At 44.7% G+C, this 16565-nt stretch overlaps 1 protein-coding gene across 2 annotated transcripts; it reads left to right on the top strand.

Moving 5' to 3' along the window:
* Window positions 1-4261: 4261 nt before the first annotated feature.
* Window positions 4262-14256, top strand: LOC133214700 (haloacid dehalogenase-like hydrolase domain-containing 5). 2 transcript variants are annotated; one of them, XM_061357855.1, is made up of 7 exons: window positions 4275-4605; window positions 5730-5842; window positions 7452-7545; window positions 8699-8732; window positions 9601-9775; window positions 11894-12082; window positions 12854-14256. In XM_061357855.1, exons 1-7 carry the CDS (start codon window positions 4363-4365, stop codon window positions 13248-13250), a joined length of 1245 nt encoding a protein of 414 aa, XP_061213839.1. In that variant the 5' UTR covers window positions 4275-4362; the 3' UTR covers window positions 13251-14256. The 2 variants fall into 2 exon arrangements, with proteins under 2 accessions (XP_061213840.1, XP_061213839.1); XM_061357856.1 differs by lacking the exon at window positions 11894-12082 and having other exon boundaries at window positions 4262-4605.
* The last annotated feature ends 2309 nt before the right edge of the window (window positions 14257-16565 follow it).

Genomic DNA, 16565 nt, shown 5'->3' with positions numbered 1-16565 from the left:
ATCCACTCCAAAGCAATCAAAGCTCTAACTTACAGAGAAAAACTTTTTGATGTAAATGATCAAATAATAGAAGCCTTGAAAGAGTGGAAAGCATAGCTGCCAAATGGGAATCCTAACAAAGATCAGATAGATAGCAAGCAGACAACTAACCTCACACACACATTCCTCTCTCCTCCTGTTAGCAGTGTAGCTTTCTCTGCTTTGTAATAAAGCAGCAAATGAGTACATGTATGATTTGTAGCGGTTTGTGTGCTCTGAGCTGTGAACGTCTTTCCAAAGTTGTTTTCAGTTTTTGCTCTGGCCCTTGAGTGTTTTCTGCTCTTGGGTATAGAGGAGGTGATGTGCTTTTATCCGCACACTATCTGCTTTCCTGTAAAAGGCACTGCTGTTTCCCAGAGTTCCTTCCCTGAAACCCCTGCCTGCCCGGAGTGGAGAAACAGGCTCCTTCCATGTGGGATGCGCCAACAGGTTTATGGTTTGGCAGTACTGGATCAGAGCAATGTGCTTTGCCTGTGGAAAAGGTTAGTAGATGAAGGGTAAAGGCTTTGTCGCCTGGTACTGAGGCACTGACGGAGTTCCTTGAGCTGAGTGCATTGGCAGGCAGGTTGTAAGGCTTGATCACACTGCAGGAGTGTTGGTGGTCACAACACGTGATGATACCCATAGCATGACCAGGGCAGGGGAGACATGACACCAACAACCAACCTGAGCAGCCAGAGGGGTTTGCCAAAAAGGCACTTGGAGCTGGAGCTGGGTTGTAAACAGCCCCCTGCCTACCATGCTCCTGCTGCATTGCACTTGGTCAGTGCTGCACTTGGTCAGTTCAACAGTGTTTCTTCCAGGGGAAGAGAAATGCCAGTCCTGCTGTACATCTGCTAACCTCTGTGCTGGAGATAACCAAACCGGATTTAGGGGGGGAAACCTGACTAGTTTTCATGGCCTGGCACAGTCTGGGAGTTTAATAATACCACTGGTTGATCCCTTCTGTCACAGTAGGAATATGTAACATAGAAGACACAAAACAGAAGGGTGAAGGTAGGTCAGGGACACAGTGATAATGACAGAAAGCATAAAAAAAAAGAGTAAACTGATAGAGGGAAGTCCAAGACAGGATAGGAACTGCATTCGTGTTCAAAGAAGCAGCTCCAGCCCTTGGCAAGACCAATATAATGGTGTAAAAAGAGGGGTTTAGGGTGATGCTGGTCGCTGCTCAGCAGCGCAGAAATGGGACCAATGCACAGAAACAGCGTGCAGCTGCAGTGCAGGCTGTATGGGGCCTGGAACCAGGCTCTAGCTCCAAGTGCTGGCTTTTTAAACTGGATGCTCTTTTCTGGCTGCATCTGAGCCAACAAATTGCAGAGTAAGTGTTGGCAGCAGCGGCCCGGGCAAACTGCCTCTGCTCTGCTGGCTGTACGGGCTGTTAGATCATTGCTGGGGTTGGGGCAGAGGAGCTTCTGGAGGCAGAACTGAGAGAGTGAGCTTGTAGCTTGTCCTGAAGCATGGAACAGCACATAGGCTCTGTGTTAATGCTTCCTTGAGGGTGCAGCTGTACTTAGAGCTGTGTGCTGTGTCAGGCTTATAGTTTGTGCCATCGGTAGTGCCTCAGCTGTGAGCATGTCAAGGTTATCAAATGTCATTTTTTACATGGAAGTGTGTAGCTCCCTGTGTGCTTCAGGGCTCTGTGCTGTGTGTGATCCTGGCTTGAGCTGTGAGGGGATAACCTCTGGGTTAGGCTGTTCACTGTTACCGGTCTTGGCTGCTTTTGTGTGCTAAAAGCATTCAATTCCGTTTCATTTAGTGCCAACCACCACGGTGGTGCCCACCAAAGCACACCCTCCTTGCTGCTTTCTTGGTGAGTGCAGTGCCACCATGGGATCACCTCCTGATGTCCAAGAGGGTGGTGGGGAATATGTGTTGGCACTACGAGGAGATAAGTGGATTTTCCTGATCAGTGTTAAGAGATGGGTGCGATCCCCAGTGACAGCCCTGCAGACTGTCCCCGTGCTGTGTGTATTCCGTGTTTTGCCCACTCTCAGCCTGGTTGCAATCAGTGCCTTTGCAGCGCACGCTCCAGCTCCCGTGTCCGTGCGTGACCGTGATGTGATTTCTCCCCGGCAGCCTCGGTTCCTGAACACCAGCAGAGCGGGGCGTTTGTTCCTGAAGCAGAGCCGAGCTCTTCGCGTGGTGGAAGCTCCCTCTCGGGCCGGGTCCAGATGAGGTCTCTCCTGGTGGTGGCGCTGGCGGGTGCCACAGCCCGGCTGAGCCCCAGCGCTGCCGGCTCCGGAAGGGGTTCGCAGGGGCCCTCCTGCAGCCGCACCTCTGCGCGCTCCCGGCCTTGCCCGTGCATGGCCGAGAGGTTCCGCTGCCGTTACCGCCGGAACGCGCCTCGGTGAGCAGACCCTGAGGGGGCGTGGCCTCTGGCATAGGGGGCGTGGCCTCTGTCCCGTGAGGGCGTTTCCCTGCGTTTACGGTCCCCGGTTCGAGGCCCGGCGGGCGCTGTCCCGGCCGCTCCCTGTCACCGCCATGCGCCGGGCGCTGCCGCCTCTCCGCGCTCTCCTCAGGCCCGGCCCCGCGGGGCTGCCGGCGCTCAGCGGGCTCTGCGGCGCTCCGGGCGGGCTCCCGGCGGCCGGGCAGAGCAGCGGCAGCAAGGCAAGGCAAGCGGGGGGTCCGCGGGGCGGGGCCAGGCCGGGCACCGCGGGGCGAAAGCGAAACGGCCTCAGGCGGCCGCGGTCAGGTCCCTCCCGGGTGTGGCGGGCACGGGGGCAGCGTCTCCGCTGGGACCTGGGGCTCTTCACTGGGGGTCTGCGAGGCCCTGCCCCAGGGCTGAGCGCTGCCGGCTCCCGGGCGGCGGGAGAGCGGCCTTCTATGGCCTGAAGGGGAAAATGAGGTGTTAATGTCACTGTTCCCTGCGGGACGAGCTGAAACCCTCCCGTAGTGTTTTTAATGTATATGCTCAGCACCAGACTGCTCTTTCGCTAGTGCTGTTCACTGCAGGATTCACACCCATGGCCACGCTTTAAAAGAGGTAAAACTACCGGGAAGAGCTGCCTTTACCTCAGAACTGTTGCGGTGTAGTGCCGGGAACCTCCCGCGGCGGTTCCAGACCCCGAGGAGGCTGCTCTGTGTCCATCGTGCCCGGGGCGGGTGGGTTCCTTCCGCTGTGGCATTCCCGAGACTGCTGCAGGCAGCTTGGAGGCACCGGCTCAGGGCTGGGGCTCTGCTGAGCACGGACGGACAAGGACACTGGACAAAGCCCAAGTGCCTCACTTCAGCAGTGCCAGTGCAGTACATGGCATTTACTGAATTGGGCTGCAGGGAATGTGCTCACTCCCGGGTTTTCAACAGCCAGTTCCATGCCAGCGGCAGCAGCGGGAGCCGGCCTGCCCGGGGATGTGCCGGCAGCTCCATCCCCTTCAGCGCAGCGGTGGCAGCGCCCATGTCCGTGCCGTGCCCAGCTGCAGGAGGAATGCAGCAGGTGAATAATTGATGAGGAGCAGAGTGCTGCTTCAGTAGGCAGTGTCCTTGTCCCTGCATAGCAGCAGCAGCGGGCTGGGTCGCTGTCAGCCGGTGCCCGAACAGCTGAACCCACCACCACTGGCCGGGGTCGTTTGGTGCCTGTTCTCCCCATCACACTGGATCTGTCACCCCTGTTTCATCAAACGGTGAACGAGGGACTTAGGAATCCATTTTAAGCTTGGGAGGGAACTGAAGTTTACATTACAAATCCTTTTTGGTCCATCCTTTTCCAACTCGATTAACGGTTTCATTGCTTGACAGCCGTCTCTGTTGCCACTCCTTAGGCTTATTATACCCAGCTCTTCTCTTACCCCCAGTTAGCCTTGCTCTCCTTTCCTGGTCCCACAAAGCTCTTCACTTCTTCAAAGTCAGGCAACGAGGTAAACTCTAGGGACTCAGCATCTGTGTTGAAGGAGGAGCTGACTTTCCCAACAGGCGTTAGTCTGCCATGTGTAAAACTCACCATCAACTCCCTGCTGCTCTGCTTTTACTGTGTTAGTAGTTTATTTGGTTAGTGTTCTGGGCATTGACATTGCCTGTGAAATAGATAGGGGTTAAATCAATGAGAAATGTGACTCGCTGGCACAGCAGTGTGTATTTTGTACCTTTTTTATCAGTTTACCTCAGTTTGTCCCTGTCTCCTGAAGCATTCGAGGAATACTCATAAGGCATAAGGGGAGTTGTAGGGTTTCTTTTTTCACAGTATGTATTTTAGCACATGAATATGTCTGTAAGGCACATTGAAATGTGCAAAGTTAAGGATCCATCCTTCTCTGGGGAGTGCCTGTTTCACTGGGCTGAGCTATTGTGGGCTTTATCAAACAGACGTAAGTATGGGAATAACTAATGTACTCTTCTCTTTCTAATTCTTTCTTACAGCTCAGCGTGCTGCCATCCTTTGGGTTTCTTTTTGACATTGATGGTGTACTGGTGCGAGGGAAGACTCCAATTCCTGCTGCAAAAACAGCCTTCCAGAAGCTAGTGAACTCTCAGGGACAGTTCATGGTGCCTGTGGTGTTTGTCACCAATGCAGGGAATTGCCTTCGCCAGGAAAAAGCTGATCAGTTGTCACAGCTACTGGGAGTTCCAGTGAGTACCATCAATCCTATTCATTTAGATAGTTACTTATGGTGAATGTGTCAAATGTATTATGATCCATTAAATCCTGCTCAGTTAAGCAGTTTTGGTTTTCCCTTAAGCCCCCTGATATGTGTTGCTGGAGGTGTTATAAAAGTAAAACATGCTGTCCAAAGCCAGTGGCATTGCCACTGGTGAAGGCACTGCTTTTTCCAGTGGTAATGGTATTTCTTTGCAATGTTATTATTGTGGGAATAAATCTTGCTTTCTCCTCCTGAAGAAAATCCTGCATGGGCCACTACCATGAACCACTGCTCTGGCCGGTGAGTGTCTTCTGTGGTGATGTGTGAGGGAGGAGCTTCCTGCCTGGCTTTGTTACAGATTCACAGGATAAACCTTAAAGATCATTCTAACTGCCAAGTTTGTGAATAGTAAAACTTCATTCCCCCCAATCTGTGAGCACTGCAGGCAATAGGACTTTCCCGTCCATGGAGACTGCTTGAGCTTTGCTAAGAGAAAGCCATGAAGTGAGTCCTACAGTGCCTATGGTTTTGGGAAGGGCCACGAGACATGGGCATGTCTGTACCAGTCAAACTCTGTGTCATGGGTAAAACAACATCTCAATGATTTGGGGGTTTTTAGATCTGTAAAAGTGATAAGGAGTGATTCATAACAGTGTCCTTCCATGATAGTACTTACACTGGTTTTATACCTATTGAAGGAATGGGGATATGGAAACAAAGACAAGGAGGTCTGATACAATGAAATCAGTGCTGCAGCCTAGCAAAGGGACCACAGCTGGAACTAGGCCAGTTCTGATTCTTCCTCCCTGTTTGTTTTCTAGAGTGCATTTGGCATTCCATTAAAACTAGGAGAGAAAACCTTGTGTTCTTGTTGAACGGAGTGATTCTGGCACCTGAAAAGGGGCTATATGACAATTTGTTAGTGATGACTTTTTTTTCCTGGTGTATTATAAACACATTGTGCAATTGAGGAGGTATGGTATGGTTGGGCTTTACGTAGGTCTGCTTGGTATTTTGTAACTCATAGGCTTTGTGAGAGCTGTTGATTACATCCACACATAAACAGCTGATCTGGAAAACAACAAACTCCTCTTGTTTTGAAATCCCACACAGATTTCCCAGGACCAGGTGGTGATGTCACACAGTCCTCTGCGGATGTTCAAGAGGTACCATGACAAATGTGTTCTTGTATCAGGACAAGGACCTCTTCTTGATATTGCTCAGGAGTATCTTTATAAACCAAACCACAAAACCAACCCAACAACTTTCTGTTTAGGTGTTTTCCCTAATCAAGGTCAGGGGATCCTGTGGATTAAGTGAAGACTAAATATTTCAGCACTACGAATGCAGTCATCGGCAGTGGTAGTCCTTACTGTGGTGTCAACTTGATGTTTTGAAAGTGGTTGTGTGTTGATGTTTGCTGCTTTTAGTGAGGAAAGAAAAAAGAGAAATAATTTGTTTGGACTTGTGTAAATGACACTTCAGCTCTAGGGTCTGTGTTCTGGAGTGGGTGAGAGTGTGGCATTCTTATAGCATCATCACATCTGACTTGTAGTTCAGTGGCTCAGCATCTGCAGGTGAGCATGCAGCCAGGCCAGGTCACAGTGGGTTTGTAACCAGCACCTAGAGCAGAACTACACTGGGAAGTGTTTTGCCACATCTACACTAACGGCCAAAAAGAACTTGAATTATGTTGATGTAATGGTGGTATCAAAGCTTCAAACTGTAATTTAACAACCTTAACTGTTGCGCAATTTTCACTCATGCTTCCAGTAGCACTCTCCTGCACTTCTTCTTTATTGGGCTTTTAGTTAAAGTTAGTGCAGTCATAAGCTGTAAAAAAAACATGAGTGCAGCTTATAACTGTTATTTCAAGTACAAAGATGAGAAAAAGTCACTGAAGGAACATTCCAGTTTAATCAAAATTAGTTGAGCACAGCTAAGAGAAAAGTCTCTTACAAACTTAACACAAAAGCTGTATTTCTGTTAGATAGCATTTTCATGCGAGCTAATCTGATCTGAAAATAACTTCACAAATGGCCCATGGTGTTAATTCAGGGGCTTACTTTGTATAACTGATACACTTCAATTGCTCTTCCTTTCATTTGCATTGTAAGATGATGTCGTTGTATTGAGACTAAATTCACAACTGCTTTTTACATAAATGAGTAGGTATAGTTTGGTTTCCTCTTGTTAACTAAGTTTACATTAATGGGATATATCAGTATTTAAGAATACTACTATGCAAATCAGGAGGTTGTTGTTCCCCTTCTGGTCCTTTCCTTTCCTGACGTGTTTCAGTATTTATCTTCACTCCCTGTAGAGCACAATTAAACCCAGTTGTTCAAGCCACCATTTAGCAAGAGGCTGAGCTTTATGGTGTTTGCTTACCTAGGGACATGCTTTCAGCTCTAATGGCCTGAGGAAAGCACAGGTTGTGGGGACAGTAATTGTAACTCAAGTAGCTCATATTTCTTTCCTGTAATAATTGCACAAGATGCTGTCTTGCTGCCTCATAAACTTCTGCTTATGTGAAGATGATCTTGGAGTACTGCAGGTGGAGAGTGGCTTCTTGCTTTTCATCTCATATTCTGAGAAAGATTTATGTATAGTTTCTGTCATAGGATTCCAGGCACACAGGTCTCCCATTTATCAATAATGGGATGATCATCTTTTTATCTCAGTGAAGAAAACGTCAGTCTTTATGTTGCTTTCATTCCTAAATAATTTTCTTTACCAGATAAGCTGCATATGTTAAAATTGTTAAAATGGAATTGCTATTTTTTAAACTCTTTTAATACAAGCAGTTCTGTATCCTTAACTGGCATTTCCCAGCCTTGGTTTCTGTCAACCTATTACCATTGAAACACTGCGGGAGAAACACCCTTTGCTAGATGTAGTTGACCATGACAGAAGACCTAACGCTCTGGTGAGTGTGTATCTTTGTTTTCAAGTTCTTCGTTTGCTCATCAGATCACATTCAATAGCAGGGGTCAATATTTAAACTACAGAGCTAATGCTGTTCTTACGTTGTATTCTGACTTTGCTTTTCTCCTCCTTTATTTGTTTTATTGCATCATTTCCAAGAACAATTCTATAGGCTTGTTTTCTTGGTAGTTCTTTAACATAACCTTTGATTTTGTAACTTACTGTTGTGGAGAAACTTAACCATTTATAGAGATACCTAATTCAGATTCTGTCATGGAAAGCTTATTAGCTTCCTCAGGTGTGTGTAAGATAAAGTAAGCTTTTTCCTTCAGTACAGGATTGTCTTTGTAGCATTTCTAGGCTGTGAGGTTGCTTTGATTGTAAGTCAGTGCTTTGCAGATAACTGATTTTTCTGCAATGTCTTCCCTTTCTTGTTTGTATCATTATTCAAATATATTTAAATAGTAACAGTACAAACAGTGTGGCTTCAACTGAACTGTGCTGACTTCAAGAAGTGAATGTACCCTCAGTAAATACGCATGTGGTACTACACATGTTCAGGCTTGGTTTGCAGAGTGGGGTTTTCCCACATGAAGTCAGGAGGTCCTTTGTGGTTCATAGAATCCCTAACTCAGTTGTATCACCTTCTGCCTTACTTCTCAGCCATGTGGGTGTCAAAGCTCAAGAAACTGTTACATATTTGTCACTGTAGGAAGTTGCTCATGAAGTGCAAGCTCTTCTTTGTTTAGCACATGTGTTATGTGTTACAGATCATGTTTTTTTTCCTTAGCAGCATTAAAGAAATACATTTCAAAAGCTAATTTTCAAATGCCTCGACAACACTGGAGGCCTCTTCCTCCTGTGGCAAAACAAACATCCATACTTTGATACAGAAGTACATTAAACAACTGTAGCTTGCCAGAGGCAGTTAAATGGATGCAGGAAGCTAGACATGAACTTGTCTGCTGTCCCCTTGCCATGAGTTTTCACTTCAGAGTGAGATAACAAGTTTCTATGTATATACTAAAAGAGAGGGTGCATTTCCTGTGAGTGTTGCAGAAGGCAGCGGTGGGGGCTATACTTGAATTTATTCTGTTAAAAATAGTCGGAGGTGTTTAATCTTGTAGAAAACTTTCACTTTTTTCTTATTGCAGTCCCCCTCTGCTGTGGAACTTCCCAAGATTGAGGGTCAGTTGTCTTTATTTAACTTGCAACTATCCATTAATAGATGAAATATCTTTGTCATACTTTATAATTGGGATTTATCTTTAGATTGCTGGGAACTTCAGAAAGTTTTCTGAGACAATTCTGGTGTCCTCGGTAATGGCATCTGGCACTGACTGCACTGTATCACGTGTGACAGCCTGTGTTTTAATGCGTGCAGGTTTGAGCCATGTGGTTTTAACGTTTCAGAGGTCTGCTGTCCTCTTCATCTTCCTTTAGCTGCCTGCTGTTGTCTTCCTGTCATGAATGGGGAATGGATGTCTGTGTTCAGAAATAATGGGTCTTGTTCTTACAAGCGGTTGGGATGGTCACTTCCAAGCTGTAGTATGAGACTCACCTTGTTTCAGCACACTGCATTCACTCTCCTCTGAAGTACAGGAAAGTAGAAACTGGACTTCAGGACTTAATAAAATCTGCGTCAGATGATGCTGGAGACCAGAAAAAAGGTCTAAAAACAACAATCAAATTTTGGTTTAAGATGAGCAAAATAGCATCTCTGATCTGTGTAAACACTGGGTGTAAACACAGAATTCACAAGGGTGTGAAGTACCATTTAGAAGTTAATATTTTGTGGTGCTGTGGAGAAATTTAGCCGATTAAAAAAAGGAATCCTTAAACTGGTAGATTTTGCAGAGGAGGGTTGTTACTTCTGAGATTTGCTGGGCAAGAATGGGTATGTAATATAGTAAAACCTGAAGTTAAATGTGACTATTTCAGTTCATGGTTAAATCAGATTACTTGTTCAGTCTCTTTAGACCAAGTTTTAGTGTCAGAGATCTGGTGCCCCGTTAGCTAATTCCATAACTCTGCTCTGTAATTCTTGTTCTCGTAGCTGTTGTTTTGTTTGGGGAACCAGTCAGATGGGAGACCAACCTTCAGCTGATAATAGATGTTTTGCTGACAAGTGGCTACCCTGGAAATCCCTATCACCATGAAAATTACCCTCACATTCCTGTGCTTGCCTGTAACATGGATCTGATGTGGGTAGCTGAAGCACAGTCTCCAAGGTAAGCACATGTTGTAACGTGTGTATATCATGATGTGTTTGGTGTTTCCTCATATCTTCAGTGAAAATCAGGTAACTCTTTTATACCAAATGCTTGCTTACAGCCTCACAGTTGGTCTCAGCATTGAAGACAGCATCTCTAAAGCCATACGTTTTCAGCAAGTGCTGCCTTATTGCTGTCTACATCATTGCACTCAGGAAATCAGTTTCGCATGGTAAAAGCTGCCTCTGCGCACTAAGCCCCTTTGTTTCCCCACTCCCAGAAGACAGGTTTTTGCCTGAGGGCCTCAGTGTCTCAGTTCAAAGGAAAACATAAATATCAAGGCCATTGTCTCATTTCATTAGTTCCTTCTTTGGTATTTCTCCTTTCCACCCCACTTTTTTCTAATAGGGTAAAGAACTGAACTTGCTAGTTGAAAGCAGTGAGTGTTTTTGAGTGGAGGACAATACAGTGAGCTGTTTAAGGAACACAGAATGAAACAAGTAGAACACACAGAACTAGGTGGCATGATCTCTGACAGTAGTTTTGTTTGATTTTGTTTTCAGTCGTGTGTTCTTTCAAGGAACAGTAGTTCCTTCAGTAGTTCTGTTCTCCCCCAGTCAAAATCTGAATATACACTGAAATAGTCATTGTTAGTGTGACTTGATTGCTGCTTTGATCTTGGGTTGAGGATCTTGTCAGCTGTCCTTACTGGATACAAAGATCATCTCTAGTTAGCATGCTGGTAAAAGACAGATGTGTGATGTTTTCAGGCTAGAGTAAGGCAACCATTATATCTACAGTGAACCAGATTCATGGTTTTGGTTATGCCCTTTGGGAAAGATCCAGTATAAAGCTGGGGTTCTTTTTTCCCTTTCAGTTTGACAGTGTGACAAGGTTGTACCTGTCAGAGCTGCTACCTTCAGTACTGGAATATAATGCCATGACGAAGTTGGTAGAAGCTTTTGCTAATAATTACTGGAAATAATTTTATGGTCATTTATTGGTATTTCACAACAGAAAGCAACAAACAGGGTGGAGAGGGGGAATGAAGGGTTAATACAGAAAAGCAAATTATGTACCACCTATGAAAGTACTACAGTTGCTTCCTCCTTCATAGCTTTTTTCCTTAAAAGACTATTTCGATTTCTAGGCCACTAGAGACTTAATTTCTAACATCTCTACTTGCTTCTGATGCTCCTTATATTGGTGGGTTTGGGTATTTTTTACGCTGTTGATCTTGATTTGAGCAGATATACCAATCTATGTGTATCAGAAGTTACCTAGCAGCTCTTCTGAAGCAGTATGTGTCATTTATTGTGCATAGAATTGTTGTATAGCAACTTCCTGTTCTTCTTGGGATGCTTCTGGTAATTTGGTATTCTCAAGTGATGCGTATTAGTTCACCCCTAATTCCACACCCTGAACTAGTGTTTCACTAGTAGTGAAGTAAAACTGGTTTTTTTTAATCATCAGATTACATCTTCTAACTTGCTGATTTACTGGCTTGGATGATGACCCATCATCACTGTCTGCCCCTTGATCAGAATAACAATTATCCAAAGCATGCTGTAAAATCATAGTTTGTTCCTTGATCCTCCTTTGCATCTGTTTTAGAGAAACCCAGGAAGTTGGGGTTTTTTTGTCTCCATATTACAGGAAGGTTTTGGTATACTCTCCTTTTTTAAGGAGAGATCAGTTTTCCTTCTGTCTGATTCTGTCCTTTCTTTTCTGTTTCTCCTCTTTGTTGATTTCGGTGATTGTGCTCTGTCACTGCAGAGTAGATCACAGGCCAGGCATTCTTTCAGGAAGGTCACTTCTGTAACTATTTAAGTGCAAGTAATACTAACACAAGCCACTACCACATTTTAAGAACAGATAAAGTAGATAAAGTCTGTTGTGCTGCCCCTATAACCTGTTTTTGTTGTGATGTTTATTTTTCAGCTAATCAGCACTCAATTTTCAGTGAAGCAGCTGCGGAAATGTTTCATTGGAACATGTGGAAACTGAGGGAGGCTCCATAGTTACAGGATGTGATTTATTCCTAAAAGATGATGAAATAAAAAAGGCATTTTTTATACAAACGTGTTTTTTTAATTTGCACTTAATATAATTTGATTTGTCTTTCTATGTGGGCAGGTTTGGGCACGGAACATTCATGGTTTGTCTGGAAAACATTTACAAGAAGATCACAGGCAAAGATCTGAAATATGAGGCCCTCATGGGCAAACCCAGTAAAGTGACCTACCAGTACGCAGAATACCTCATCAGGGCCCAGGCAGCAGAGAGGCAGTGGCAGCACCCCATTCACACCCTGTATGCTGTCGGGTAAGGCACCTCGAGTCCAACCAGTACAGCAGCAAATCACCCACAACAGGAATACCAGCAAAGATCCACAGCTTGTACTAGCTTACTTCTCATACTGTTGGGGCCACTAACATTCTTGGCACTACAGTGTACTTCTTACAGTGTGTTTGAGCCTCGGTGTTTCTAATCTTGAAAATGAGTAATACTTTGCTCTTTCTATGTGTTATTTCTGTAGAAGCACAGAAAGTGGTTTAGATGCCACTAAGGTTTCTCCTGATTCCCTTACCCCCACCAAGAGGCTGGGTAAATCTAGCAGAAGGATTTGCATGGGTGGTTTTTATTAGGTTTACTGGTAAATGACAGTTGTTAGAGAATGTAGAGCTAGACTTTATTTGTGAGGTCATTAAGCTTAGTCATACGCTACTGTGTGTGCTGTCCCATCATAGAATCCTTTTCATAGAGATAAAGCTGTATTGTATCAATGACTGTTCCAGAACCCCCAACATGACTGGAAATATAATGAACTCATTCATGGCCTGCAAATACCTATCCTTGATTTCCAAACTGAAATTTCACTAGGGAGTAAACAACTCTTATCATATGTCATGCTTAATGAAAGTTGTGTAATAAAATAACTACAGAATTGGATTTCTTCCAGTTTACGTATTCCCACATAAAGTCATGTAAAGTATAAATTAAACTGTTAAACCAAAACTGCATAAATGTCCTTCAGACTTCGCAATTTGACAACTCAAATCGCCCTGCTGACTAAACTGTTTCTTCTGTTTCCAGAGATAATCTCATGACTGATGTCTATGGTGCTAACCTTTACAATCGCTATCTTGAAGAGAACTCCAGACAAGGTTCAAAATCCTGGGTTCAGGCCAAAGCTGCTGGTGGCAGGGGACCCACCGCGCTCTCTCAGGATGAGGAGATAGACAACAGTTGGGAGAATGAGTTAGCATCCGCAGCTGCTGCCCACTGTAGGTCTGTTCTTGTTTGTACTGGTGTTTACAACCCACACACCGAGGTGCCCTTGGATACCAGGGTGAGCATAGCTGAAATGGTGTTCCATGGCCACAGAGATTTTAGATTTGAGCCTGGGTTAGTAGAACCAGATCATATTGTACCAGACATTGATGCTGCCGTAGACCTGGTCTTCCAGCTGGAGAACTTTGCACCTTACTGAAATGACATGATTTCTTAAGGACTACTCAGTGCTATGCTTTTCTTCCCACAGACCAAACTGTGCTTTAAAATCATGCCACAAACTGCTGCTTTCTAAAATTTTTAAGTTTTACATGAATACAATCTTATATTAAGTAAACTTAGGTATATTAATTTGCTTAATATAAGTATATTAAATATCTACAGTGCTTTTTAAAGTACTTGGAAATATGTCATTTGTTGCTTTAGTTGCCCTTTATTCTCCTCCTTTTAATTATGTTAGGTATTTTAATAGCAATTTCTCATAGTAGCTTATGCATGTTACTGGTATCTCAATTCCCATGTGACAGTACCTTCTGTTTATGGAAGATTCAGCTTCCAGGAACTGGGATCTTGAGAGAATCGGCCCATGGGGCTGGGGTTGTTCACACGCTTACAAACTGGCAGGTACAGAGCATATGTTTTGCCACTTGGGATTCTGCAGCTAGTGAGTACTTTTTCTAATTAGAGCAAAGTCAACTCTGTTCTGCTTTGTACTTGCTCACATACAACCCTGCAGCCTTTCTCTTTACCTGTCTTCTCATGTGTCTGGAGCTGCTACAGCTTCTCCCCACTCTGACATGTAAAGCCTTAATGGAAATGCGCTTTTAAGATGGAGAAGGCAGACTTGTGAACACCAGTTTTGAAACTCCAACTAAGCTGAACACAGTCATGTAAGGAAAGCAGCTAACGTTGGGTGCCTTGTGTGGCAGAATACCTGGCCTTTTGTCTTTGCCTTTTTATCTTCACGTTTTGGAGGAATTTAGGATTTTAGAAAGCTTCAGCAATTATGTTTCAGGCATTTCTGTCAGTTGGACTTCTCCATGGAATGAGTGACTACTGTTTGGGTAAAAAGTGCCTAGTAATTTACTTGAAGCTTCATACCACTGTGGTAATTACCTGGCCTTTAGTGTAATATATTTCATCTTGTGTCTGTTACATGTTTGTTGGTTCATGAATTTTATACCTGTTCATTTAAAAAAAAATAATTTATGTTATTTTTGTAAAATACTTTTAAGCATTTTAATCCAAAATATGTCTTTGAAGATGTATTTGTGTTAATTTGTTACAGCAGTGTGTATGGTGTACTTGTGACATAAAGTAGGAAAATGAAGCCAGTGAAGTGTGGTTTAAAAACAAGGTCAACTTACACAGAAGTGTCTCTCACCATAACTTTGGGGTGTGTCAGGATTTTATGGTTGGATTTATTTGGTTTTCTTGTCTGTTTATCTTTTCCCAAATCAGAAATGGCACAAACAAAAATCTGGGGGGCTTCATTTTTCCCAAGTTCTTGCAGAACTAGCAATTGGCAGCCAGATGGTGGCATAAAGTGATGTGACTTCCTGGCCAACTTCTTCACTGCTTACTGTCCTGCTATGAAAGAGAATGAAAACTCACATCATGAAGAGAACACTGCTGCTAAGGAGTCCGATTTCTTTGTTGTGTTTTCTCCATTTGTAAACTACCATAATCCCTCTCTCTACCATCAGGATTGTCCATTCGTTCACTCAATGTTTCACAAGTAGCTTTTAATGTATCTTGCTGGATCCAGTTTCAGGCCACTGCTTTAAACAGTGTTTTTCCCGTTCCCTCACTGGGAAGGTATTATGATACGTGGATAGACTCCACAACTTGTTAGAGTTGTAAAGTAGGTATGCTTTTATTCAGTGCTGAGGCGCATGGGGGATCGCTCCTCCAAAAGCATGTGCACCTTTCCTTTGCCACTCTGTTTATGTTACATATAATGATTGCCTAAACATGGGATTGCTTCACGCCTAATACATATGCAAAACCTATTCCCATCTAGTATTATAATTAGTTTTCTGGTGTTCGTCCCATTGATGCACTTGTGAAGTGCCTCCTGTGGTGGTCGTTAGGGGGTCATAGGGATGAAGGCCTGTAGTTCATCACCACAAGTAACCTCTTGCCTTCACGCAGACTCAATGGGGTTTCGGCTCCTGTTCAAACCTCAGGTTCAGTACAAGCCGGTTTTATGGATCTTAAAGCAGAAACTTGTCAAGTTTGCAAATTTTGTTACTCTGGGTATCTTTTGTTCCTTTTCTTTCTATGGATACTATTTAAACAAGAATGTCTTAAATGTCATGAATCTCATCTACTGCGGTTGTGCCTAGCAGCTGTAACTCCTACAATTCTGCTTCACCATTGTAGCAACTTTGACTCCTATGGTTCTGCTTCACCAAGCACAGCGACTGCTTAAGCAAGCAGGCACAATGTTAACCCTTTATGTCCCGGTATCAATTACAGCAGCACATTCTTGCCTTTTTTATTGGTACAGTAAACTGGTACATTGCTATCTGTGCAACACTCTCCTATAAGATGCCAGCTGCTTGTGAGGTGTGCCAGATCCTCCTGAGCGAAGGCTGTGGTTCTGTAGCATGCCAGGGTGCCGTGCTGCGTTGGTTCCGTGCTGGCGCACGTTGCAGGGCTCTAACTATTGCCGGAAGTGGTTTCAGGCTGTCAGTGATGGAAGGAATAAAAACGTGGAAGTTGATGAACAGAAAATGTTCAGTTTCTTTCTTCTCCCCCCCTCCCCCCGTCATAGAATCACAGAATAGTTAGGGTTGGAAAGGACCTTACGATCATCCAGTTCCAACCCCCCTGCTGTGGGTGGGGACACCTCACATTAAACCATGTCACCAAGGCTCTGTCCAACCTGGCCTTGACCACTGCCAGGGATGGAGCATTCACAACCTCCCTGGGCAACCCATTCCAGTGCCTCACCACCCTCACAGGGAAGAACTCCAACAGCTCCGTGTCCTTCTTACGCTGAGGACACCAGAAGTGTGTGCAGTGCTGCAGGTGGGGTCTCACGAGAGCGGAGGGGCAGGATCACCTCCTTCGACCTGCAGATGTGCATGAACACTTTAAAAGGTCCATGGAGGAGCTGTGTATGCACTGTTTAAACTTCGTCCCTCATGGGACCACTATAATGCCTACATAGAAAATCCACTGTTTGTCTGGTGGTCAGGCTGCTGCTGTTTGTTAACTGCAGAACACAATTTTTAGCCTCTATTCCCCTTGGACCTTTCAGGCTGTTCCTGCAGGGCAGGGTGTAAATGGTGCCCAGTGAGTCTGCTTGAGCTATCATCAATGGGATGCTTTGTGTGATGTACGGCCGAGTCCCAGCGGGCCGCTGGAGTTGGAGCTGCATCAGCACGGTACCAAATACAGGCGGTTGTTGCCGCAGATGATGGACAAAGACGAGTAACGGATGTGGGTTTTACTGTAAAACACAAGGGAGACACGCTGGTGTAGCAGACACGTGTGGTAGGTACAG

The sequence above is a fragment of the Neopsephotus bourkii genome, unplaced genomic scaffold (genome assembly GCF_033783945.1).
Source record: "Neopsephotus bourkii isolate Nb327-2 ecotype Australia unplaced genomic scaffold, CSIRO-AGI_Nbou_v1 NB_923, whole genome shotgun sequence".
Lineage (NCBI taxonomy): Eukaryota > Metazoa > Chordata > Aves > Psittaciformes > Psittacidae > Neopsephotus > Neopsephotus bourkii.
Note: the sequence above shows the minus strand (reverse complement) of the source record. Positions and strands in the feature narration are given on the sequence as shown.

Coding starts and splice junctions, on each gene's coding strand:
- LOC133214700 (XM_061357855.1), top strand. CDS start 4,363: ATGTACTCTTCTCTTTCTAATTCTTTCTTACAGCTCAGCGTGCTGCCA. Junction 4,606..5,729: donor CACAGCTACTGGGAGTTCCA/GTGAGTACCATC, acceptor AATCCCACACAG/ATTTCCCAGGACCAGGTGGT. Junction 5,843..7,451: donor CTTCTTGATATTGCTCAGGA/GTATCTTTATAA, acceptor GGCATTTCCCAG/CCTTGGTTTCTGTCAACCTA.